The sequence below is a fragment of the Polyodon spathula genome, chromosome 13, assembly GCF_017654505.1.
Source record: "Polyodon spathula isolate WHYD16114869_AA chromosome 13, ASM1765450v1, whole genome shotgun sequence".
NCBI lineage: Eukaryota > Metazoa > Chordata > Actinopteri > Acipenseriformes > Polyodontidae > Polyodon > Polyodon spathula.
Genome location: NC_054546.1, coordinates 7,809,579 through 7,837,168, shown reverse-complemented (window position 1 = coordinate 7,837,168; position 27,590 = coordinate 7,809,579). Strand labels below are relative to the sequence as shown.

At 41.0% G+C, this 27,590-nt stretch overlaps 1 protein-coding gene across 8 annotated transcripts in view; it reads left to right on the top strand.

The window, feature by feature from the left end:
- Positions 1-2,044: 2,044 nt before the first annotated feature.
- Positions 2,045-27,590, top strand: part of LOC121325500 (inactive ubiquitin carboxyl-terminal hydrolase 54-like) — a 58,894-nt gene continuing 33,348 nt past the window's right edge. For 4 of the 8 annotated variants that reach the window (XM_041268021.1, XM_041268020.1, XM_041268019.1 and 1 more), the window contains exons 1-3: positions 2,056-2,131; positions 25,788-26,686; positions 26,796-27,006. In XM_041268021.1, the coding sequence (XP_041123955.1) occupies positions 26,860-27,006 (147 nt within the window). In that variant the 5' untranslated portion in view covers positions 2,056-2,131; positions 25,788-26,686; positions 26,796-26,859. Of the gene's footprint in view, positions 2,132-9,455; positions 9,618-25,787; positions 26,687-26,795; positions 27,007-27,590 lie in introns of those variants that run through there. The other 4 variants (XM_041268026.1, XM_041268025.1, XM_041268024.1 and 1 more) reach the window with 3 other exon arrangements.

Here is a 27,590-nt window from a genome sequence, read left to right as displayed (position 1 = left end):
TTCTGTAGGCTTTATAAAAGACTTTATCACCCAGGGGAACCATGCAAACCAGACCCTTCTTAGGTGAACCGCTAGTGCAATAATTCTAATTATGATTATGATAATAATAATGAATAGCACTGCTAATGAAAAGGATATGAATGTTATAAAGAGTTTTGGAACGGTAGTTTTGTTCTCTTTAAGTGTGTGCCCTGCACTGCCTTGCCGGTCCTATAGGGAAGGTCGCAGATTAAACATTAGAGATTGTGAGGCGCTGCTGCTTTAAATGGGTAAGCCTTTCCAAATCAGTAGCACAAGAACTTGTTTCAAGTAGTTTTTTGTATGTGGTTCCAGGTTTCATTTATCACTTTGATTTATCTTGCCACTTCCACACTATAGGTCATTTCCTCTCTGCGCAGCAGGTATTAGAGCCCCACGTGCTGAGCCTCTTTTTGTTGGGGACCCTAAAACCTGCTGCACAGACATGAAATGACTCTACAGTGTTGGGGGCAGGATAAGGCTCTTCAACTATAAAGGGAATAAAAAGTCCTGGAAAAGAAGAAAGGTAAACAGTGAAGAGTCAGGGGTGTGCAAGAATGTTGATTAAAGTGTTGGTTAGATACAACAGAAGAATGGCAGCCCCTCACTAAGGCAAGCTCACTCAGCTACCTTCTACACTAGCACTCTGTCTAGGTCTCACTCTTACCACTGGAACATATCAAAAAGAATGTCAAGAAACTTCAGATGGAAATGCATCTGTCTTCTTTTTCTTCTTTATTAAATGTAATAAACATTGTAAAAAATCTATTTTCTTGTTGTTTCTTTTTTTTTTTCAATCTGTATAAATATTCACCCCTTGAGGTAACTCACGTTGCTAAGATTTCTTTCATTATTTAACACACACACACACACACACACACACCACACATCTATCTATCTATCTATCTATATATATATATATATATATATATATATATATATATATATATATATATATATATATATATAGATTATTATTGCATAAACACAAAAATATAACAAGAATATACAACAGGAATTATTTTATATCATCTCTAAAGAAGTGGCATTAGCTAAATTGAATGAATCTGAAACAGCAGATGTTTTTTTTGTTTCCCTGATACAATGTTCCATCGCTATTTTAAACAGATTAAAAATCAGTTTATGTCCTGATCATTCACTTTGTGAAAAAATATATATCTATATTTTATATAGCACCCTTCATAGATGACCACCATTACAAAGCACTTTACAAGATACAAGGCTAGGGTGTGTGAACTATGCATCAGCTGCAGTCAACAACGCCTCACCGGAAGACGGAGCACAAGGGGGTTCAGTGACTTGCTCAGGTCACACGTGAGTCAGTAGCGGAGCTGGGATTTGAACCGGAGCCCTGCTGGTTGTACGCCTCTTTAACCACTGGACCACACAGCCTCCTATACCATAATCGGTTCTAAATTTATTTTTTTTAAATAAAATAATATATAGTCGCCACCAAACTACAGTTTCGCTTAGTGTTCTCATAATATAATGCTGCATATCATTTCAAAATAACTTCGCATTTATTTATTTAAGCTATATGATGGGGCACAATTATACAGTAAATACGTAATTTTTAATGCACACATAGCTCTGAACACTTGGTGGCGCTGGTGAGTCACACTTAATGGACTCAAGCACTAAAACTGATGACGTTGAATCATTTCTAAAAGTTTACTTGTTCTCGTGTCGCGACATGAGTTAGATAGTGCATAGTATTATTACTTTAATTTTCAGTTGTGTGTGAAATGTAACACACAGACAGACAGACTTTCATTGTGTGTGTGCTGCGCGCAGCATCTTCACAGATAACTGCGTGTGCGTGTGTGTGTGTGCGTGCGTGTGTGCGCGTGTGCGTGTGTGCGTGCGCGCATGAGCGGTCTCGCGCGAAACCCCCACGGCTCTGCAATGTTCGGCATGGCAGCTGGAGGTCTCGCGAGAGGTAAGACTGTTTGTTGCCCCGGCTGCGGTGCTAGGTGACGTACGTCAGAGGCCGAGAGACGCTGCCGAATTTTCCCGAGTCCCTTCGGCTGGGGGGACGAGAGAGAGCGGCAGGGTACGATCGCCTAAGAGGAGGAAAGAGATAAGCGTTGAGGTAAGCAAAGCCGCAGGCGGGCGGCTTTTTAATTCGTGATTAATGTGGTTTGGTAACAGACGGGGGGAGCTGAGAAGCTAATTTGGCTGGTGATTAAAAGAAAGAAGAACACAAGTGTATATTGCACAAACCCAACAATATAATGGGGCGGTCTGGGATATACTGCCGATGACAAGACGTGCGTACTGTGCGATTGCAGTTTATAATGGCAACATGACTTATTTATTATACGTGATGTCTTAACTCACTTTACTTAGATATTGTCTGGCTGCCATGCGTTTGCATGGAATATTATATTGCGCTGTGTTTATGTTTTCCGCGAGCCTGTTTCTTATTTATTTATTTATTTATTTATATATTTATTTATTTTTTTGTTCAACTGTTCAGTTTGCAAATGCACAACACCAAACTAGACAACGCAGTACCGTAGCGCAACTGCAGTAATCTGTAAGTGCGTTTGCATTGTGTGTGTGTGTAATTGTTTAAGAATTACAAACATCCCGGTGGTTTAGATAATGTAACTAAGGGTATGTGACCTGCAGCAGCTGTCCTCCGCGTGTTTCTGTTAAAATATGCGTACTTCAGTTATATAGCAGTAATTATTGAATTTGTTTGTATTTTACAGTTCGTCAGTTATCTATGTTGCATTATTTTTATTGTATTGGCATTTGTTATATAAATTCATGCTGCGCAGTACGGGTAAATCCGTTTATTATCTTCTGATCGTTCCTGACGCACAACTGCAATACACTACAAACAATCATCATTATATATATATATATATTATATATATATATATATATATATATATATATATATATATATATACACGCATACCGCATAGCACAAATAAATAAAATATCGTGTTTATTTGTACTTTAAAAAAACGTTATGAACATGAAGTTTTTTTGTTTTGTAATTATTGGTGTACATCGTAACCAAAGTGTAGCAAACACTTTTTCGACGAATTATTATATTGATACTCTTAATTAAAATATTTGTATAATAATGGTATAATAATACCTATAGGGTAGTGTCTCGTCAAGAGCAGTTTGAGCAAATTTTAATTGCAGTCCAGGTTGTACATTCTTCTGTGCTGTCATTTGAACACTGGGTTGACACGCGTAGTGCTCACAGTGAAATCTGTGAGTCTCTTGTTTTAGTTCCCTGCTCATGTAGTTGTTTTTTAAAAAGTCTGCATTCAGAACATGCTGTCCGTCTGTCTGTCTGTCAGTCACACACTCTACACAGTGAACATGATAACCCTGGATTTAAATCCTCACCAAACCTTCACCATACACTGCTATCCTCCTGATGACGTTTCGGGTTGCATTAGACTTTAATCCAGTGCACTCTCGATTTGATACAAATATGTGTTACATTTCAGGTCCTGTATGATTTGAATGACCCCTCTATGTGCGCGCAGTTTAAGAATACATGACAATATGCATGCAATACTGGAAGTCTCTTATGTATTTATTTATCTGTGTATTTCACCGAGTTGAAGGTTATCTCCAGAGGAGAGTTTGGGCCCCTAAAGGAAAAATGTAAACTGCACAAACTGGCATTAAATACTCGCCTGAAGCACGTGTTTCTCAAGCCGCAGAAGTGATCACTGCCAGTTACTGGTTGTAGTTGCACATGACAAGCTGATGTCCCCGCAGCTAAAACTAAAAACCTGGACTGGATTATATCAAGAGGGCCGGAGTTGAATATCACTGAATTAGATTGTACTGGTGACTTGAGCAGTGTTGTGGTGTAGTCCTAAATCCAAAAGTACCGGAACGGCAACAAAATATAGATTTCTTTAACAAAAATGATGCAAATTCCTGTTTTATTTGTTCATTGAGCTTGAGGTAACATTTAATAGGTAAGGCATTCGTCTTGCATGTGACTTTTATAGGCTACTCCCCTAGTCAGTGCTGTCAGATTGGCAGTTTTCCAGGCAAATTTGTCTTGTTTTGATAGCACCTTGTGGGTAAATACTGTCTGGTGGGCTGGTTATTGTTATCATGCATGTTCTTTTTATATTCCTTTTGATCATCATTAGCGCAGAGCTTCAGGCATCACAGCGTCCTGTATAGTAGATCACCTCCTCCCCCGTCTTCAATCACCACAACTTCACTAAAAAACGTTGTTAGCCTTATTAAACTTTAGTGCTGTAGCTTGTAATAGACGTTCCTAATGTTCTCTTCATTGCGTCACAAGGACGGTTGACTGAATCGTACAGTCGTGCAGGAATCATGAAAGAGTTAAAAGAACAAAACCGATCACTTGAATTTAATGGGGCTTCTACATAAATGCATTGTTATAACCAAATCCCAGCTGACGCTTGTGTCCTTTCAACTGTCAGTCTCTGTGCAATGAATAGCATGTGATGTAATGTGGAGCACAAACAAAGTAACAGTAATACAGCAGGGTTCTCTGAGCACTGAGGAGGAGTGATTTATTAACCTAGACTGCTCTGGTACCACTGCCTGCTCCGTATCTCTGTCTCTTGCTCGCTGTTTCTCTCATTTTCTTGTTTTTTGTCCCACATTACCCAAACCCTTTCTTTCTTTCTTTCTTTTTTACATTCTCATACCTAAATAATAATAATAATAATAATAATAATAATAATAATAATAATAATAATAATAATAATAAGTACATTTTATTTGTGGTACGCTTGTAACTTTTAGGCTTTATAATGTCTTTCTTGCTCATTCTCTCTTGTTCCCCCTGTCACTCCCTCTCTCCCCTTCTCCCTCCCTCTCTCCTCTTCTCTCTGCTCAGCGTGTAAGAAACAGGAGCCCTGCTGTGCATGCTAAGTAAGGAGCCGGATTGCTATGTAAAAACACAGATGAAAAAATGACCATATTCAGGGCCTGTGTGATGGCTGCATTGCTGAGCGCTGGGTGAGAGGCTACATTTTGCACAGCAGAGGGTCTGGCTGGGAAACATCCGTGCCCCTTCTGCAAGACCACTCTCAATATAAATACAGTTAATTTGTTGTAGCCCAGGAGATCAGACCAGACCTCTGCTAGGAACAAGAGCAGGGGGGGGTTACTCCAGTGTTTGGCTCACGAAGGCTTGCCCTGGCATACTATGTTCATCCGAAAGGAATCTAAAGCTGCAGGGCAGAATCGAGTTGTGTTTTCAGGGTCCCCAGTGTGTTAGACGACTTCACCAGGTAAAAACTATGTCATGCATTGCTAAATGCAAACCTGTTTTGAACATTTACATAACTAGTCTCCTCTTGTCCTTATAAAAAATCAGAAAACTCCTACCTAGCACTACCATTATAAAAGTTGCCCATACTAAAAGAATAGCAAAGTGCAATGCAGCACAGTGAAAGCATGGCAAAGCAAAGGTAAGCATTGTAAACCGTGGCACACAGGCAGATGCAGGGCTAGTGTGAGGTTCTAACTCTGTGATTGTTTGTATTGCTGCTAAGGGAGCGTCTTCCTCAGCAGCTGTTTATCTCTCCTTGCTGAAGGAAAGCGTATTTCCTCCCTGCAGGGACTTCAAAGAGACCCATGTTTGAGTCGGAGGAGTGTGGTGGTTGAGCTCTCGATCTGGGAACCCAAGCATCCTGACTACCAGTGCTCTAAAACGCTCTGAAGAAACCCTTTTCTTAGCAGGTTTTATGTTGATTAAAAGATAGACTTTTTGTTAAAGCATTTGTCTGCTTGACTTGTTTCTTATTGCGTTTTCTATTGCAGCCTGTCCCCTTTCTTGAAATTATTGTATTCCCCTTTCATACAATACAGACTCAAACAGCCTGCTTGTTTACAATGCTTACCTATGCATGACCATGCTTTTGCTGGGCTTTATTACACTTTGCTATGCTTTTCAGGGATGGAAGTAAGACTCCCATTGTGTAGCACTGCAGTTTGATCCATTCCCAATTTTACTATGAGTTTAATAAGACACCTGAGCTTGTTATCTATACTCTGTGGCTAATCAAGCTCGTAGTAAAACCCGGAATGGGTAAAACTGCTGTGCAATAGGAGTCTTATTTCCATCCCTCCTTTTACTGTGGGGAACTTTTCTAAGTTCTGTAATGACTTTGTAATGACTGCCTCAAAACATGCAGAGATGGAACCTGAGACAGACAGATACAGGAAGCAGGCTCATTATTCAGATTTCCATCATGAGAATGGGCTCCAACTCTGGTAACAGTATTATATTTTTGGAGCTCTAAAGGAACTCGGCATCTGTGCCAATTTTTTAATCTAGATTAAAAACCTGTTTGTTTGACAAGGTTTTTAAAAGATGTAAAATAATGAACAGCTCTTCGGGGTGTTCCATCGAAGGCACTTTATGCAGTAAATCTCTATTGTATTATATTGTAATAGTTGCACTGGGAGCTGTGTCACACATCTTGAGGATGTTTCTCATTTATTTTTGTTGTAAAATTTAAACTTTGTTTTTTGTAAAAAGAAAAAAAAAGCTAATCTGGACCCCACTAGTCTGAACTGAGCCACTTTCTGAACCACGCTCCTGTCATGAATGAAATGAATGCAGAAAGCAGCCGTAGAAACAGATCGTCGATCTCACAATCTTATCACAAGGGTGTAAAGCATTTGCAGCTGTCTTTATTTAAAAAAAAAAAAAAAAATGTAAGACTTAAAATGAAATAACAAATCTGTGCCACTGTGGTGTAAAGGAATGGGGGGGAGGCTGCGGGCGGTTGTGTCCCTCCAGCTCAAACTACTTGGCATTGGGGGAATGCAAACAAACCGGACTGTCATCAAGGAATGCCACTGCGAATCTAGTGGTTAGAATTTGCTGCCTGCAATTGCAACTCGCTGTCACACCTGTCGGTTCTTTAATTTATGAATTATTTTAAGTTATGCATGTATTTCATTGAACGTTGCTAAGAGCCGTGGCTGTAGGGTTCATATCTGCAATAATCGGTTAGGTGGGAAATGGAATTGGACGCTCAGCAGGATTTCAGAGGGTCAGGGTAGAAAGTGATTAGATTAGTGAGAGCGACATGTCTCATCCTTCACCTATTAATTCAGCTTGATCCATCCCAGGCAACATATCCTTTATTAAAGCAACACTTCCTGACACCAGAGCTGAACCACAGTATTAACAAACGCCCTGCTAGGAGCTGAGTACCATACTGTTACTGCAATATCCAGAATGTTGTCCTGCACTAATAACTACGCCATTCACCGAGAGATAAGCATCATAACACAGTCCTGATGGGCTGCTTGCATGATGCATACATTTAGTTATTTAATGATGGGACTGTTTAGGTTAAAATACAAAAACAGTGAGATAGGGAGAAAATGCATTCATACTGACCTATAATACACACTTCATTCAAGAACCGGTTGGCTCAATTCAATGAGCCATGCTGTTTTGGTCTAGTATCCCAATATAGAGAATACACAGGGTTACTTGGGGTTGAGTGAGATAGGGAGACAATGCATTTGCCAATTTTTAGAATCCCCAAATCTTTGTGTTCGGGGTGGGGTGGGGTTTTTCGCGATGCAGAAAATTCACTTCACCCGACCCAGATCTGAAGAAGATCATCCGAAGACACAAGCAGTGAGCAGCAACATCGCAGTGCGCGTCAGCCTTCCAGCTGTAGTACCAAATTAGCTGCGCAGTACACAACAGAGGTTCATCGTTTTTTCTGTATGCAAAATAAAATAACACATCAAATAGCACCCTAAATATTCTACATTTGTTTAATTCTAACAAATAATTATATCAATAAAATAATCTGAATAGATCAGGGTCGGTTTAAGTGAATTTTCTGTATTGTGATGGGGTCATTCGCAAGTCAACCCCATTCCTCCCCAAACACAAAGAGATTTCAGGGTTCTACAAATTGTAATTAACCCCAACCTGATCTAAATGGGGGCGTATTTTGGGTTGGGCTCCTAACCTATACATCGCATGGAAACTAAGCAGCCTGCTCTCCTTTTCGTGGTCTGTCTCTCTCTCTCTCTCTCTCTCTCTCTCTCTCTCTCTCTCTCTCTCTCTCTCTCTCTCTCTCTCTCTCTCTCTCTCTCTCTCTCTGTCTGTCTCGCTGTCTGACATAGTTTTGAGCGCCATTCTTAGCTTCAGCTGATATACTGGGCTAATTCTGGAATGTGTTTAATTAAATTGGGAGATAATAATCCATGCTTTTCTAATGATGTTTTCACGATTTACTGAATATATTACATTTTTCATCTCTGTCTCTCTTTCTCTCCCTCCCTGTGTGTTGATGTCACCGGCAGGATTAGCGGATAAAACAGATTAAATGAAAATAATCATCAGCGCTTAAAAAGGGGATTGAGAATGACAGACAGCTACTTTGTAGCCAGACTCTTTAAAAACTGTTTCATGAAATTGGAAATAATAATAATTACAAAAAATTAACAACCATATAGGGATGGAAATAAGACACCTGTGGCATAGCAGTTTCACCTATTCCAGGTTTTACTATGAGCTTGATTCGCCACAATGCATAGGTAACTTCTTGTAAAACCAGGAATGGAGCTAATGGCTATGCAATGGGAGCCGTATTTTCATCTAGCCAGGATGCAGACATCTAGCCAGGATGTCACCAAAAACCTGTGATCAGGATAACAACTTTCTTATAACTCCCACATTATTCCTTAGTTTAGTTTCCAGACTTCTGTAATTTCACTTTGACTGTGTCATAGTCCACTTCATCTCCTCCTGCCACACTAAGAACAGAAGATTACGAACGAGAGGAGGCCATTCGTCACATCAGTGCTCGTCCGTTTCCTGGCAGCTGAACTATATTAAAGAATCCCAGTGATTCTGCCTTGACAACATGACTAGGGAGCCCGTTCCATACCCTCGCCACACTGGCAGTGTGTCTCCACGTCATTTACAACGGTGTCCTCTGCTTTCTGTACTGTGCTTAAAATGGTGTTTAGGCTTAACTATGCCAACTCCTTTTGCCATTTCAAGACGTCAGTCGTCTCCCCGTACTTGTTCACTCACCGTGCAGAAGGTGGCAGGGCCCCATCTGAAAAGTTAAACTGCCTTTGCAACACACAGGACTGCAGCTGCTTTTACGTGGATCCAGTACCTGCTGGACAAGGAAGAAATACAACCTGAAATTCCCAGACCCACGGCTAGGCTGTATTGACAGTAAACTCTATGTGCACTATTACTGTTTAAGCATTGGTTTGCTAATTCGCTGATGTCAGTGTTTCATGATTTTTTTTTTTTAAGTTAAAGAGCGAATACAAGTAGGGAACACTGTTATGGAATTACAGTTGTAAACTCAATGCAGAAGCCGACAAAATGGACACTGCAGTTTTAAGAGACGAGCAGGCAGTGGGAGAGAGAGGGGGGAGGGGCTTCCTCGGGAAGCAGGTGTGCACTGACAGCGATGATGTCATTCTTTCGGCTTCACCTGGGGATCCTGCTGCTTCGGTGACAGGAACACAGCTGTTGGACAGAGTGGAGCAGATAGACACATAAAAAGGCGCACACAAGCACAGGCATTGCTGCTGGGGGACAGGTCAGTAACACTCTTAACTGTTTATACCATAACTATTCTGGAAACAGAGAGAGGGCTGCTGTCAGCATGATCTTGTTTTTAAATGTTTTTATTATTTTTATTTAAAAAGAAGGCTTGTGTTTTTCCTTTCTGCATACAGATCAGATCTATGTCTCTATCTCACTCTCTCACGCTCTTTCTCTCGCTTACACAGGAGAAGTAGTAATAGAGAGCATATTGTGGTCACAGAAGCCAGACCTTTTACAATTAATTGAATCTGCTGGTTGAAGTTTTTTTTCAAATGCATTTTCTAGCTGGGCAGTGCTATAAATCCGGATGTACCTGCAGTTATAGTTGGTGTGGCTCCTGTGGTATTTTAGTTGTTAGTTTTGTCTTTTTCTCGAGTGCTTTTATGGTTCAAACTTCTAGTCTGATTTTGTGATTCTGTTAGTGTGATTTCCTCCTTCAGTAGTTCCACTTATTTTCTAAAAGATGTGGCAGTCAGAACTCTGAACACTGTTTATTATGCTTGATTAGCCACAGCTTATAGGTAACAAACTCAGATGTGTCTTATTAAACTCACTCTAAAAACAGGACTGGTGAGTGATGAGTGGGGGATTCCCCACTGAAATGCTGAAGACACAACTGTCTCTCGGTTTTAAAATGTTTAATTCGTGTTCCGACAGTCCGGAATGTTACTTATGTACCTGGACCTGAACATCGCGATGCATATCATAGAGCGAGATCATTGTATCGTTACCCCACTACAGGGTACCATTAAAACCATTGCCCCCCTCCCTCTATGTATCACAGCAAAGACATTTACTGATACAGAATGACTTTATCAGCTTTCTGTCGTTCTTGATTTCTGTTTTGCAGTTAAGTTGTTGAAAACCGCACTGGGAGAATTACTGTCCATGTTTTTGCTGTTGCTTAGTTGAATGCAATAACAATTTGAGAAAAGTACACTGTGCATAAAAACCTATTTGAGAAGTAGTCAGAGTGACAGACTGGGTGCGTCACGGGCAGCAATTTTCCCCGTCCTTGGAGGTCTGCCCCCCAGTGTTTCAGGGATGTAAATATGACTCCCATTGCATAGCAGTTTGAGTTTAATAAGACACACCTGAGCTTGTTACTAATCAAGCTTGTATTAAACCCTGGAATAAACGGCTTTGCAATAGGAGTCTTATTTCCATTCCTGTGTTTTGGATGAAAATCTTCCCCCAGTGAACCCTGGGTGCTGCTGTGTATGAAATGTGGTTGTGTTATTACAGACTCTGGGGGTTAACACTACCGCTCTTCTACAAAACATGGGCATGGCGCCCAATAATAAAAGTATTAAAAAAATATACAATCTCCTTTTAATGTTCCTGGCTTGTCGTAACATGAATAACTAGGGTTCTGTTGTTTTTTATATATGGATCTCTTTTTGGTGCCAGCATCAATGTTCTTTCACTCATGCTGGTGGGTGCATGACATGGTTGTGAGCTGCACTTGTTCTTAGCCTCCGACACTCGTGATACGCTGCATATCTCCTTGGCGGACAACAGGAGACTGGGTTGTAAACTGTCAAAGTGCAGCCCCAGAGAGGATCCTAATGGGTCTGCTTTTATAAAAATCATTGAAATGACATGGCCACTGCTAGAGAGAGCCTTTCCCACATATCTAGAGTATATAGACTGGCTGATGAAAAGTAAGTAGATTAGGGAAACTCAAGCAAGCAGTATTGTTGTGTATCTGAAGCTCAGGTCCCCAGTCCCAGTCCTGGAGAGTCAGCCCACGGCAGCTTTAACAGGCTTTACAGTTACACAGTGAACTGCTGTAGGTCCTGGATAGGGTTGTAATTGATTCAGTTCAACACTTCAATACCCTTATAAAGGTTTAGCATATTAAGAGCACAGCAAAGTTTAGTAAAGCATAGTAAAGGCATAGTAAAGAATAATGACGTATGGTTCTAACATGTTAATAAACATGGAAAACCAAGCTAAAGGCTTGGACTGAAAAGGCCAACGTTTCCCTCGCCTGCTCTGAAGTAAACTCACCACCCAGCTGTGATTATTTCATAGATAAGTATAGAGGTAACAATCTGCCTATACACCAGGTAATAAGCACATGCATAGAGGTATTTTAGCAGAGTCGATGATCACGTTCCTGTCTGTTCTTTCTGTGGACATTATAATTCCCCATGGCATGGTTAAATCACACCAGTATCTGTTATTGGTGAATTATAGCATGAGAAATATTTCACAATGTATGGAAACTGATGGACACATAGCAGCTAGGATGTTTGCTGAGACCCTGTGCTCCCTGTACAGTGTAGTGCAGTGGAGGAGGCTAACTTTGGGGAATCTTTTAGCAGGGATGGAATTGACTCCAATTGTATGGCAGTTGGATCCATTCCTGGTTTTACTGTGAGTTTAAGACGCACCCGAGCTTGTTACCAGTACACTGTGACTAATCAAGCTTGTAGTAAAACCAGGAATTGGTGAAGGTGATATGCAATTGGAGGCTTGTTTCCACCCCTGTTTCAGGGACCCAATCTGGAACTCTACCGGACCACAGGTTGGGGAACTCTGTTCCACTCAGTTTTAATAACCCATCTCCAGAGAACTGGAGCTCCTTTCTGAACCTGTCGCGTACCCTGTCTGACCGGGAGTGTCAGCCGGGCTGTCAGTGCCGGTCTGACTCGGCAGTGTGAGCGGCCGCATGGTCCTGCTGGGATCCCTTTGTATTCAAGCAGCAGCTTTTGTCTCCTGGTGAATAGCTCATTATGGGGAAGTGTTTTCATGGCCTGCTGTACCCGGTAGAACAAAAGGGCATTGAATACAGCAGCTTCCACCATGCTCAGAGAGCCAGCTGATTAATTATCAGCGGCTCATCTGCCCCCCCCCTCCCCTGCCAAACAATCTGCAACTTTCTTAATTTCTCTCCTTTCTCTTTTTCTATCTTCACCCTGGCAAAACCTGTATCTTTGTTTTCTTTCATAGTTTTTACCTCACTTTGATTTCACCACCACCACACTATATATTTACTTTCTTCCTCCAAAGGTGTACAAGCATAAAGTGTGGATGCTACACAAAAAGTAAGTGAGGCTCAGCACCTGGGGGTCATGATACCTGTTGCACAGGAAGTGGATTTCGATTGTGACTGCAGGATAAATGGTCCGGGGGGAAAACAAACCAGTGCACGCACATACAGAGGATCCTCATAACCCTGCAATAATCGCACAAGCACCGTGAGAGATTAACAATGTTTATATAACATCAGGACAGTTTGGTGATGATCAAGACAGCTGTCGTGTTTACCATGTAGACAGACGGACAGGCGGCATACTCGATTGGTGCGTAAAGGTCCCCTTTCTTTGTATGAGGACTCTAAAAAGCAACAGCAAAACAAAAAGACTTGTGAAGGACTGCCTCCTACACTCCATGTCATGCACCTCTGGCCGATCAGAGCTGTGTAAATAGGTGGTACCTCACTGTTGTGGTTGATTGACTTGCATCGTGGCTGCCTGAGGGAAGCAGATAAAAATAGTGTGCTGTGAATTGGCTGGAATGCAGTCAGAAAACCAGGGGCAACTTCCTTAAAGCAATATACAGTCCACAACGCACACACAATCTAATCCTGTAACACTCACCACTATACAAACAAAGTTGGGATTTACACAGCTGTTTGAACAGTGCCGCCTCAATTTTACTGAAGTGCAACAAAAATATAAAAAAAGTTCAATGACAAGAAATGCACTACAATAATTCAGTGACGACTGTTTCGTCTTGAAGTCTTTTTCAACATTTTGATTTGTTTATTTAGCAGACGCCTTTATCCAAGGCGACTTGAGACTAGGGTGTGTGAAATATGCATCAGCTGCAGAGTCAACAACGTCTCACCCAAAAGACAGCACAAGGAGGTTAAGTGACTTGCTCAGGGTCACACACTGAGGCAGTGGCTGAGCTGGGATTTGAACCGGGAACCTCTTGATTACAAGCCATTTTCTTTAACCACTGGACCACACAGCCTGCTATGTTTTTGTCACGAGTCAGGTGTTTTTTTTTTAATTTATGATGCAGTCAACGGTTTTAAGGGGCACTTTTAAATCCATTTAAAATGTAATCCAGTTTTAAAACATTCATTATGTTTTGACAGTGGTGCGCACAATGTTCCCTGTTTTTGTTTTAATGCATTAAAAGTGTCCTGCTCTTGATGGTTCCTTGTTTATGCTATTAGAGAAGGTGTTAAGATTTCAGCTCACATTAATCTCAAACAGGTATTGCTTTGGGACTCTAGTCTGACTCACAGCTGGTTAAAGGTTTGTAGTTTTTGTTTGGGGGGGGTCACGGTGGAGTTTTGCTTTTAATCACACAAGCTACTGTTTCTGATCTTAAAAAAAAAAAACGAACTTCCAAAATTCAGTGTCAATGTTGTTTAATCATCACTGAGTCGTTTATTGGCACAAGTACATTTTCACAACGCTGGTGTGAACCCATGCTGTTAGCTGTTCCTTTTCAAGGTTTATATCAAGGAAGCTTTTAGTATGTTTGTTGAAGGATAAAATAGTGCTTGTTTATCTTCAACATGTTAGTGGTGCACACTGAAGAAACAACCAGCCCAATAATAAAACTGTGATTTGAGAATCTAAACAGATTCCTCCATTTTCAAGGTGTACAAAATGTGACAGATCATTATTATTATTTTCACACAATACATTGTTTCAACAAGCCAGGGCCTTTTTAATTTAAGGATTTACCTGTAGTTTCCCGTTAAAAAACACCAGGTTAGATATAGATGGTTGAAATGGCTTATTTGTGTGCATTTCACTAGACACGTCTAGGAATGCAATGTGATGTGTGACTGGCTGAACGTTATACAGGCTGTTTGCCAGCGAGGGTGTTTTATGTGTCTGTTTAGTTAGCTATAGTAAAATGTGAAATAATTCACATTCTAAAACAGTGTCAAGCCATAGGGTTAGGTAGACAGCATCCACCGGCGCTGGAGAGCTAATTTTCAATGGCTGACACAGCCCGCCGTCTCCTGCTGTGTTAGTGGGTCAACGGTTTTTGCTAGAGCCCCCCTAAATCTGCTCCTCGTTCTAGTAGGTTCTTTCTGTCGCTTTCTCGGAGGGGAGATCGCGCTGGTTGGGGGGGCTGCAGGGCTGCAGATACAAAGTCACGCCTGTTTTCCCGCCTCATTGAATGTTGTGTTTAGAACAGCACAGTGTATTTCATTTGTTGCAGGTATTAACCGCACTGCTAGCCCCGCCCCCGAGTTAAATTGCCTTACTTTCCAAGGTTCCTTAGAGTTTGGAAACCCCGCCTCTCCCTTCAGCCCACTAGTTGAGCAGTTTTGAAGCGGCAGGTGGCAAACCCCGCCTCTCTACCCGCCCCTTGCTCTTGGCGTTTGAGAGCGACTCGTTATTGTTCAGAACCGCAGGTAACGGCGCCGCCCTTTACCACACCCCCTGGTCCCTGTCGTCTTGCCAAACCCACTCAGTCCCATTACTGCAGATTCAATGCGCCCAGTAATTAGTATGGAATACTTCTTAAAAAATAAAAAAAAAGTACGACAGTATCAGCAGAAGCAGAGACCCAACCTCACGTGTCAATTATCAATGATTACAGCTATAACGCTTCATATTTAAGTCTCTATTCGGTACCCGCTTTTTCAACACAACAAGGTACGTTTTTTTTTTTTTTTTTTTTTTTTTTTTTTTTTTTAATTTAAATGTATTTGTTTATTTTTTAATTACCAGAAAAAATGCAAGAGAGGTACATGACTGAGTTTCCGTTATACCCAAAACGTCAACACGAGAATGTGCTTCGTGAAAAAAAAAAAAAAAAAAAAAAAAAAAAAAAACGAATAGATAAAGGTGAAAAATGTTTGAACTTTCTAGTCAATTTTTGTTAAATAAACTGGACAGTAATTAGACCACAGTTCTTTGAAATTTCAAATATATGCTAAATGCGTGTTTTCTTCTGGTTTTTCTTGTCTCTGCTTCATCGGTGGACGCGAGAGTGACGTGCATTGGCTTTTGTTTTAATTAGCAGCCGAACATGTGGGACTAATCAGTTAAAAGCAATTAAGCCAATTGATTAGCAGCAGAGCCGTGATGAAAACTGCACAGTGGTTTTATTCTTTTTAAAGGTATTTTGCTGATCGTTATCAAAACAACGCCAATCACACTGCAACACAATTGACTAATTATTGCTGTGTGTGTGTGTGTGAGAGAGAGAGAGAGAGAGAGAGAGAGAGAGAGAGAGAGAGAGAAGAGAGAGAGAGAGAGAGAGAGAGAATGAATTTATTGCTGAGTGAGCAAATAACAGCGATAGTAATCTGGGGCATGAGAATTAGTATAGCTAAGCGCTGAATTTAGTGCAAGACCATGCACTTTCTTACAGTGGCCCGTGCATCTTGTCTGTGGATATTAAACCATTGGCTTTTATAGTTGCATTCGTTTCTGGCCAACCAGTGCGTAGTTGGTCGATTTAAACCACTTTTTTTTTTTTTTTTTTTTTTTTTTTTTTTAACGAATGCCGGTTTTGTCACGAACCTCCGTAGCATGTGTTTTGTTCCCGTGGTGCAGTGGTGTTCAAATCGGGTTTGATGTGGAGGTTTCTCCAAATCTGTTGTTACTAGCGCAATTCTCAAACTAGTTACAGAGTTCATGGTGTAAAAAAAATGGTTTAATAGATAAATTAAAAAAAAAAAAAAAAAAAAAAAAAAAAAAAAATTCAAAAAAGGCACTTTACAGAACATTAAAAAAGGACCAAAAAGAAAGTACACAGAACTGCAAACGCAAGTCAAAAAGGAAGTTAGAAAGGCCAAGAGAGAAATAGAAATGAACATTGCTAAGGGGGCTAAAACCAATTCCAAAATATTTTTCCAATATTACAACAGCAAGAGAACATTCAAAGAGGAGGTTAAATGTTTAAGAGATACAAATGGCAAAATCGTAGATGAAGAAAAAAAGATAGCAAATATATTAAATGATTACTTTTCACAAGTTTTTACAAAGGAGGATACTGACAACATGCCCCACATGTCTTCCAGTTCCTATCCAGTTTTAAATAACTTTAGCATAACTGAGGCAGAAGTGTTAATGGGACTAGGAGCTCTTAAAATAAACAAATCCCCTGGGCCGGATGAGATCCTCCCAATAGTACTTAAAGAAATGAAAGAAGTTATTTACAAACCGCTAACCAAGATCATGTAGCAGTCTCTTGACACAGGTGTGGTACCAACAGACTGGAAAATTGCAAACGTAATACCGATCCACAAAAAGGGAAACAAAACTGAACCAGGTAACTACAGACCAGTAAGCCTGACTTCTATTATATGCAAACTTATGGAAACTATAATAAGATCCAAAATGGAAAATTACCTATATGGTAACAGGTTCCTGGGAGACAGTCAACATGGTTTTAGGAAAGGGAGATCGTGTCTAACTAACTTGCTTGATTTTTTTGAGGATGCAACATCGATAATGGATAATTGCAAAGCATATGACATGGTTTATTTAGATTTCCAGAAAGCTTTTGACAAAGTCCCGCACAAAAGATTAATTCTCAAACTGAACGCAGTTGGGATTCAAGGAAACACATGTACATGGATTAGGGAGTGGTTAACATGTAGAAAACAGAAAGTACTGATTAGAGGAAAAACCTCAGAATGGAGTGTGGTAACCAGCGGTGTACCACAGGGATCAGTATTAGGTCCTCTGCTATTCCTAATCTACATTAATGATTTAGATTCTGGTATAGTAAGCAAACTTGTTAAATTTGCAGACGACACAAAAGTAGGAGGAGTGGCAAACACTGTTGCAGCAGCAAAGGTCATTCAAAATGATCTAGACAAGATTCAAAACTGGGCAGACACATGGCAAATGACATTTAATAGAGAAAAGTGTAAGGTACTGCACGCAGGAAATAAAAATGTACATTATAAATATCATATGGGAGATACTGAAATTGGAGAAGGAATCTATGAAAAAGACCTAGGAGTTTTTGTTGACTCAGAAATGTCTTCATCTAGACAATGTGGGGAAGCTATAAAAAAGGCTAACAAGATACTCGGATACATTGTGAAAAGTGTTGAATTTAAATCAAGGGAAGTAATGTTAAAACTGTACAATGCACTAGTAAGACCTCATCTTGAATATTGTGTTCAGTTCTGGTCACCTCGCTATAAAAAAAGATATTGCTGCTCTAGAAAGAGTGCAAAGAAGAGCGACCAGAATTATTCCGGGCTTAAAAGGCATATCATATGCAGACAGGCTAAAAGAATTGAATCTGTTCAGTCTTGAACAAAGAAGACTACGTGGCGACCTAATTCAAGCATTCAAAATTCTAAAAGGTATTGACAGTGTCGACCCAAGGGACTTTTTTGACCTGAAAAAAGAAGCAAGGACCAGGGGTCACAAATGGAGATTAGACAAAGGGGCATTCAGAACAGAAAATAGGAGGCACTTTTTTACACAGAGAATTGTGAGGGTCTGGAATCAACTCCCCAGTAATGTTGTTGAAGCTGACACCCTGGGATCCTTCAAGAAGCTGCTTGATGAGATTCTGGGATCAATAAGCTACTAACAACCAAATGAGCAAGATGGGCCGAATGGCTTCCTCTCATTTGTAAACTTTCTTATGTTCTTATGTTCTTAAGTTCTGAGGTGTTGAGGGAAATGTGGGGAGTTTTATAAGAACTGGTTTTAGTGTGTGTGCCTGCTTCTTGATAAAATCAGGCAACTGTAAGCCTGGGAACATTTTTTAGAGGGCTGTACATAGAGCACAATGCATGGGGTAGTGGTGTGATATGAGAATTAAATGCTCACCCAAGGGGTGCGATGCTTCATGAACCCGGACGGTTATTAGTATGGAAAAAATATCAACTGGATGAACTCCTTGAAAAAATTGCTCACCAGTTATTATAGTACAGTAAATGTTTTTGTTGTGTAGTTTAAAAAAATACAGTATTGACTAGAAGCACGAGACACTTCTGAATTTGGATAAGTTTTATAGATTATTAGTGGTCTTTTCCCTCCCTCTATTTTATGACTTTCCCTAGATTGGGGTCCAGGAAAATAAGAACTGGGGTCGTTCTTGGGGTCACAGAAAATAAGAACTTTCAGCTGATCTCAGAATTGATGTTATTAAAACATTAAAACTGCGTGGTTATATGGTACAGGATGCGGTTAAATCCTGACTCAGTGCTCCAGGCTGCAACCCTGTTCAGCCAGAAACTGGGTGGTGGTGCAGCTGCTGGGTTTGTTCAATAATCTTGCTGCGGTGTCCAGTCTCCAGAGAATAGGTGTGAACTTCACTGGGCGAGGTTACTTCAGCGCTGTGTTCACATCAGATTCGCTCGCTCGCTCACTCATTCGCTCATTCACTCGCTCACTCGGCCACACTGAGTCTAAAACAGTGAAAAGTTGATTTTTAATGATCCCCAAACCCAGCTGAGTCTGATTATCGAAACTGCGCATTCAGTTTTTTTGTAGATTGTTAAAGAGCTATTTTCTTATTGCCTCTGTATTTTTTTCTAGTATTTAATTTCTCACCTGTTTTAATGTAGTGCATGTCTTGAAACTCCCACACTAGCCCTGCACCCAGACCTGGGTTTCAGAACTTTAATTCATTTGTTTAAATGATCCAGGAGTTTGATGTTAAAGTAATTTTTCCCCTATCTCTATATCTTTCTCTATAGCTGCATGAACAACTGCTATTAGTAAACCTACAGACGGAGACCAGTGACCAGTGGGCAAACTCTTGAGATACTGACTGCTGAAACTGTTCAGTATGCTGTCTGAAGTGGAAACCTACAAGTTAAAATAACACTGTACAAAAAAGAACACAGCATAAAAATGTATGTAAAACTTTTGACAGAATTGCCAGGGTTCAGCAATCAATGTGAATAATTCATGCAAGGGAGGTTGCTGCTGTGTAGTGCAAAGATGTCAAAATGAGTTTGCAAATGGCAAGTGAGAGACACACACATTTAGTGCAGAGCCTGGCGCTGGGAGCAGTCTGTTCAACTCAGGACTGAACTCTGTGCACTTCATCGGAGTGCAGTTGTTCAGGCTGTCATTGTCAGCAAGGTCTGTGCTGTGAATAAGCCACCGCTGGCCTCAAAGTCATTTCAAGAGGCCTTTTTATTCTTTAAAAACCTGTCATTTAAAAAATGATGTTCTGCACCTTGCTTCCTCTCTCTGGATGTCCTAACAAACTTGAATTTTTTATAGAATGGCACGTCTGTATTCTCTCTCCTTTCTCTCCACATCCTTAAGTGATGGCTGGCAGATTCAAGACACCTGTCCCTCCCTCCCTCCCTGTCTTGTGCAGGCTCTCTCTTGGTCAGTGAGTCTCTGTGGCAGGGTCTTAAGGAGGGTGAGGAGCAGTTTGTGTGTGTGTGTGTGTGTGTCTTTCTTTCTGTGTGTCGCCCTCAAATCATGTGCCTCAGCTTTTCCATGTTGCCACGACAACTGTGTGGCCCGTCTCCTGCTTAGCCACTGCTTAGCAGAAATTTACTGAAAATCAACCCAGCATCATGCCCCCTCCCCCCCACTCCTTCCTATTTTCCTGGTCAGGTTTCTGTTAGAACGAAGGACAAGAGCAAACAGGAGAGGTGTGTGTGCGCGCGCGCGCGCCGCTCCCTTCTTTTCGACATCAAAGTGATTCAAACTGCTCTGCAGCGGGAGTCTTAGTCTCACTGGATGTAAAACCTAGAATGAGTCTGTAAAATATTTTAAATGATTAAGAACGCAGTGCTTTAGTGCTTACCGAAATAATTCCAGTGAATCTTACCTAATACGAATTGCTGTACTATCGTCTTAAAGATAATATATTTTTTGTGTTTTATTTTGTATTTTAATTTTTGTTTTAGACTATATAACAATCTTTCAGATTGCTCCTTGCAAATATTTGCGTGCTGCATTCCACATGGCATAGTGTACCCGGTGAACAAGAACACTGAACCTTTCACATGCACTCCTAGACTCCTAGTAATTTCAGATTGCGTTTGGCTATAATCCTAGAAATGATTTTTGTATAAACATATTTTTAACCTTTTGAGGTGCAGGTGAGATTGTTGTGTAATTATGAGGACCCCCCTGAGGACCAGGTTGTTATGCTGAGTGTAGACAGACTGTAGGGAACATGTGCTGAATGAATTAGTCAGGTCTCATTCTCGTCTCTCTTCTGCTCCCCAGCACACATGCTTAACTCGCTCCCAACATGGGTCTCTTTTTAATTATTTTTATTTTTTTGCAAAATGCCTGTTCGGTCGATTTATCCAAATACAATAATACAGCGCCAAAGATATTTGCAATGCCTGATGAGATTTAAAAGCATGCAAGCAGCTGACAGATGTGTTGGTAGCTTTTTTGGAGTTTTTTTTTTCCTGAATTGGCTGGGGGTCAGGTTATTAAAAGCACTTGGCCCAAAAACCTGGTATTGGCTGCATCCTAGTGGAGCACACGAATGAGGGAGAGTCGATGCTGAAGGGCGATGGGGGTGGTTAGTGTTTCAGCAAAGAGGATACATCACACATACAACTTGTCAAACATTCGTAAATGTTTAGGTGCTGTGAGATTCTTATATGCACAGGCACGGTTTTCTTTTTCCAAATTGAAAGAGCCTAGAAGGGAGTAAAGACAAATCGGATTAACAGGTGGAAGGAGTGCCCCCTCGCAGTTTCAGGATTGATTTTTACAGTTCAGTTATATTACAATACAGGAGCTGCTGCACTGGCTGTATTGATTTTTTTTTTTTTTTCATGAAGTTTCATTGCCTCTTTATGGTTGTAAGGATTGTTAATGGTTTCCAATGAATAGATAGACAAATACAATAAGTAAACCTATATTAAATTGCCTTTGCAATCCCTTGTCTCCACAGAAATACACTGCTCACCAACAGCCTGGCTATCTTCCCTGGATCCTGCAGCCCTAGACTGCCCTGCACAGTTATCAGTATTGAACAACATGTGACCTGCACATCTCTCTGGACTTTCTTAGTCTGTGAGAGCTGCTGCTTTACCTTTTGATTTGAATTCACCAGAGTTTCCAGAAAGCCTCTGGTCACATGTATTGAAGCGATGTGCTAAAGATCAGTTCTGAAATGTTAAAGCACATCTGGTGCTATTCCAGATACAGGAAGCCCATGTTTTGGTAGTGAAGGGTTGGACCATGCACTGGCTCGCTGTTTCGGCATTGTATATTACAGGCTCCCAAACCAACACCCAACACAGAAAAAATAACTCTCCTGTAATCCTGGACCCACTGCTGTTATTTTAGAGTGGTGCCGCTGTGCCGTGCTGTTAAAGTTTAATCATCCAGAACTGCAGGGATAATACAGGGTTCACAATAATTGTATCTGCGTGCAAGTTTGAACAGGATTGGGCTTGTTATTATTATATATATATATATATATATATATATATATATAATATATATATATATATATATATATTTATATATAAATGCATTACTATGCATGGCTTATATTTTTTGTTTGTTCTCTTGGCTGTGAGGGTGGTCATTTGTGTTCTCATTTTGTAACATTCACACAGATTACTATTTAAAATAGGTGGTAAAGAAGAAACTCATAACAAAGGACAAGAAACATATAAAAGAGCATTCAAGAGAGTTGTTAGTTAAAATGATGGAGCTTCTGCCTTCAGTCCAGTTTAGTTCATTTTGCATGGAGCGATCCTGCAGGATAGTGTAGCAGCAGCAGCAGCCTCTGCTGTCCTGCAGCTCCCAGTGGCTTTGCTCTTAGCCTCGGTAAACACAGCACTGCTCAATTAAACAGTGCATTCACTCTAATTGGGCTCTCCCCAGCCCAGGGAATTAATTGATTATCTCGTTTACAATGCTGTTTCACGGGCTGGAGAAAATATTTCACCTACACTTGCTACAGGACTTGTAGCTTGACCTTTTTTGTTTAGGAGAAATAAATGTAGATGTGTGCTGTATTGTATTACTGTATGTGATCGATCAGTTTTCATCATTATGATTGTATTATCTGTTAACTGGTACGAGACCAGGCCTCTCCCTAGATGCAAATGAAGATACTTATTGAGACACTCGTGTTTGTCTGTTTTGACCCAGTTTTCTGTATAGTTTTATCTTTCAATCTGGCATACATCACTTGCTAAATTGAATGATAGCCCCCTGACTGGTTTTTAATGGTCACCAGGTCTGTGCTAGGGGCAGAACGACTGTTAATTTGGCAGTCCAACAGTTGATAAGCATAGTCGAAGAAGTCAGTTGGTTGTCTATAGATCATGTCTGGTGCTCTGTGTGTGATTTTGTTTTTTAATATTTTGCTGTTTGTGTGCTGTATGTATTATAACGCTTCTTGGAATTTGTGTTACCCTCTGATTATGTTTGGGCTCTGTTTGACACCTCGCTGGTTTCAACGGACCTTTTTCAATTTATTTATTTATTTATCCCTTATAATATTGTATTAAATGGAATAGGTCCAGGTCAGTAATTTATGTGTACCAGAAATAAGGTAATTTATGACCCATTTTATATACACAACAAAAGGATTAAATAACAAAAGAAAATAAAATGCTTGTGAGGGAATTAGTGCAGGGGTGGAATCCAAAACAAACTGTGATGACTCGTCTTTAATTTGTCTTCGTGGTGACCATACATAAACAAAAAAAAAAGACAAAAGAAATGTTAGAGGTTTTTAAAAACCCGCTGCACAAAACCATCTCTAGAAGGCAAAGGCTAGTAGAGGCTCATTTTCTCTGCAACATAAGAGTAAATGCTATGCAAAGAAGACATTGTATAAATTAAAGGCTGTTTCAATTTGTTCGAAGTTGCAGCTGATCAATATGACCCAAAACATAAGACATGCCTACATTTTAAACATAATAAGAGGGTTAAACTATTTATCAATGTGGAGTTTTGTACACAAGAAGGGAGTTGAGTTTCAGTCATGGTTGTTTGAGTGCCAGGTGTGAGAGTTGGAGAAAGTGGTGCGCCTGTACACTGGGTTTGGGGTGGCTGCTTATTATGTAATCAGAACTGTGTTCATGAGTAAGCAAGTAAACCTTTACAGCCTGCCTCTGCATTTCCTGGTACTTGGGTTAGAAACTCACACTAGCCCTGCATTGTGGGCCAAATGGGAGCCTTGACCATGCTGGCTGGTAATCTGTTCAGCAGCGTAAAGGACCTGCTTATAAAGGGGAGGCACTGTGTTGTTGTAATCAAGTGATGCATGTAGATGGCATGCATGTTCCGGCTAGTGCCGTGAAGTTGTGGGTCATCAAGTGTATTTTTTTAAATGACCATGTGAGTAGGTAGGTAGGTGCTTGGAATTTGATCCATGATCTGAATGAACTGGCATGCAAAGGGGGGGGGGGGGGGGGGGGTGTGGGTTTACCAATGGGGGGGGGGGGGGGGGGGGGGGGGGGGTGGGGGGGGGGGGGGGGGGGGGGGGGGGGGGGGGGGGGGGGGGGGGGGGGTGAAAGTTATGTGTTGGTAGGGGGGGGGGGGGGGGGGGTGAAAGTTATGTGTTTTCTTATTTTGTAAAATTCACACAGATTCACACAAGTCGTTGTTAATGTGTCACTCATCCAAACACTAGTGCGTAAGCTGTGGTTGTAAAAGCTGGGGATCAGTGAGCACAGTCAGTAAAAGCTTCCTCTTCCAGACCCATAGCGTTGCCGCTGTTGTAGTGCAGCCTGCTGTTAACACTGCCAGTGCTGAGAGATGGTCCAGTTTTCTAACCAGGATCTGTATCTACAGCGTTGGTACAGTAGCTTGCTGTCTCGCCCCTCACTGAGACAAACTGCTAAAGATGGGGTCGTTTTCTACTGCAGATATATGAAACGTTTTCATTGTCGTCATTTGACGCGGATGAGCAGCTTTTGAGAAGCATTGGAAATGATTGAATATTACTGTACTCATTTAATGCTAACACTTCATAAATTGGTGGGAGTACACGTTAGTGAATGGGTTTACTTCTTACCTGCTAATTTTGAAGACTTCTTAAAGGCAAATGCAAGTGTGAGTATTGACATGTCTGGCTGTGTTGATTGCAACTTGAAATTGCTGCCCAGGGCAGGGCAGTGGGAGAGGAGGGGGATCCTAACGATGCATTTCAAATGGCTGGACACCTTTTGTAAGGAGAATGATTCCTCTCAAAGATTTAAATATTTTAAATAAAAAATCTCATTATGTTTTCAAAGTAATCCATTCATCCATTCAGAGTTTTGTGCAGCAATGTACAGTGCTGTACAAGTGATTCTCCTGAAGCTACTACTGCTGCTGATAGTAGTGGTGATAGTAATACAGCAGCGCACACTGTCTCCTAGGTTACAAACGCAACAATAAACAGTCATTAGTAAGGAGGTGTGCTAGCCTAGCAGTCAGGCCTGCTTTGAGAGCAGAGTGGCGTGTTTTGTATTCTGGGTTAGCTGCATGCTGCTGTACTGCATAGCAGGCTAAGGATTTTTTGTTTTTGTTTTGCAGTAAAATATTAAATACAAGAAGGTGTGCTCATTGTATACATTACCTGATATTGATGTGATACAGCCATCTGAAAAATTGCATCAGATAGAAACGACATCACATTAAAATGATCTATTTTTTGTTATTATTATTGTTGAACTGTATCTCGTATAGGGTGCTCTGTAAGGTACAAGCTGATTTGAACCTCAATCAAGATCAGAGCGGTCAGTAAGCCCGCTTGTGGCAAAGCCGCTTTGTCTGCTCAGTTGTGGGGTGGGTGTCTGCTTGTGTCGTACAGCGCCCTACACACTGCATTCTGTAGATAGATGTGACCGATCGGGCAGCCAGCTCCCTCCCTCCCTGCCTGCCTGCCTACTTCCCTATCTCCCGTCTAATCCCTACATCCGAACATCCCTATCTCTTCCTGTCTACTGCGCCCTGTCCATTATAGAAAGCTAACTGAAACAGAAACTACTCTCTGTGATGTTGTAAATGTCCAGTGTTGTGCAATGACAATCTGCTGAAGGGTGAAACTGCTTCTCCCAGACTTACTCATTCAGTAAAGGAATGAGACATTCTGCTCTGATGCCTGAATGGACTTTGTTCCCCCACTAAACTGTCTGCCAGCAACTACAGGTGTAGCTCTGTACTCTCATGGAACTGACAGCAGCTCAGTCCTGGGAATGAATAAGCTGTTCCTTTACGATTTTGATTCATTCATTTCAATTTCTTTCTTGCAGATTTCAGAAGAATGGACTATAAACATTTTTTGTTTTTCTTTTGTTGTTTTATTTTTTCAAGTTTTGCTGTCTTGGTTCTGTACGAAACTTCCTTGGCAAAGAACCAGCATTTAAGTGTTTGAGGGACAAACACAGTGCACAACGCAGCAGGGTTGCTGTTTATCAGGAAAGTATTAAGCAGCAGCGTCTCTTGGATAAGCACTCAAGACGAGAACGCTGGGAACAGTAATACTGCCAATGGGCTGAGCGACAGAAACACCACCAGCAAACAGAAGCACGAACACTCGACTGCCTGAAGAAACCTCTTCGCTTGATTTTGTGAGCCAGTCTCGGGTGGGGGTGGGGAGCGGGGAGCGGGGAGCAAAGACAGGCCAGGCTAACGAGCACAGCTGAGGAGGAAACCTTGTTAATGGACCCCTTGAATCAGCTTGCCAAGGAGAGAGAGAGAGGAGAGGCAGTCTGCCTGTTTGTCTGCATGCCTGCTGTTATTTCTTGTTTTCAGTATCGGATAACTCGCACCACCCTTTTTCTTCAAACGGAGCAGTAACCTTTTTATCTTCCAACTTGCCACATCCATGTCCCTACCTCCCTCCCTCCCGTTTTGGTTTTTAACGCAGTAGGCTATGTGATTATTTATTAAGCCAATACTGCCTTGTCTTTCTCTATGCACTAACTGATACAGAGCAGATCTGAACAGAATCCTTCCTTTCTTGGGGATTATTTTTTTTTTTTTAATTTAAATGACACACAAGAAGAGCTCCAAGGTCCCTCCCTGGCTGACGAGCCCTGTCTCTGTTAAACCCAGCCCTAATGGGACCCCCAACTAGAGCGACCACCAAACAGCACTGGCAGTGCCCTGCTCCACACCCTGCTTAGTGTTTCACAGACCTTTACAAAACGTATAAATATTATTCATAAAAGTACTTTATTATTATTATTATTATTGTTGTTGTTGTTGTTGTTTTATCTTGAGAGGATAATCCCCTTTATTGTTTCCATCTTTCTTAGATCACAGGCAGAGTGGAGAGAGAGGGACTGGTGTTTGTTTGTTTGCCAGCGGGAAGACGGGACGATGTCTTGGAAGCGGAACTACTTTGCGTCGGGGAGCAGCGCCCTGCAGGGAATGTTGGCCCCGCGCAACATGACCTCCATCGCTCCGAGCAAGGGGCTCATCAACGAGCCCGGACAGAACAGCTGCTTTCTGAACAGCGCCTTGCAGGTGAGACTGAAGCTGCATCCACACTGGAAGCAAGCGAATAATTTAGAAGTCCCTGCATTCAAACTGGAGTATCCACACCAGCAGCGAGTGACGTCGCTTTGAGAACATTTCGCATCGCTAAAACATAACCTGTTTCTATTATTTTTTTTTTCGTTGCGCGACTGGAATGAAACTGACCAATCAGAAGCAAGGTTAACACCCTTAACACGTCTCAAAACACACCACCCCTCAAAACAACTTAATCATGGGTGACAAAAAGTTAGTTTATGAGGTGCAGCAGTATCCATAATTATATGGTTGTAAATTAAACGACTGCAAAGAAAGACAATGCCTGGGCGGCTTGCAGGTGCATTGAGCAGCACAGAGACATTTTCTTTCTAATTATGCAAGTTGCATAAAAATAGGTTGATTAATGTAGCAAAAAAAAAAAAAAAAAAAAAAAAAAACGTAGCATGCATGCAGTCTACATATCCAGCTTTTAAATGAAAAACTTACACTTTTGCTGGCTTTTAAAAAAAGTCCTGCATTCACACAATTTGAACATTTTTAAATTTTAAACTATGGTTTATTTGTTTTTATGATAA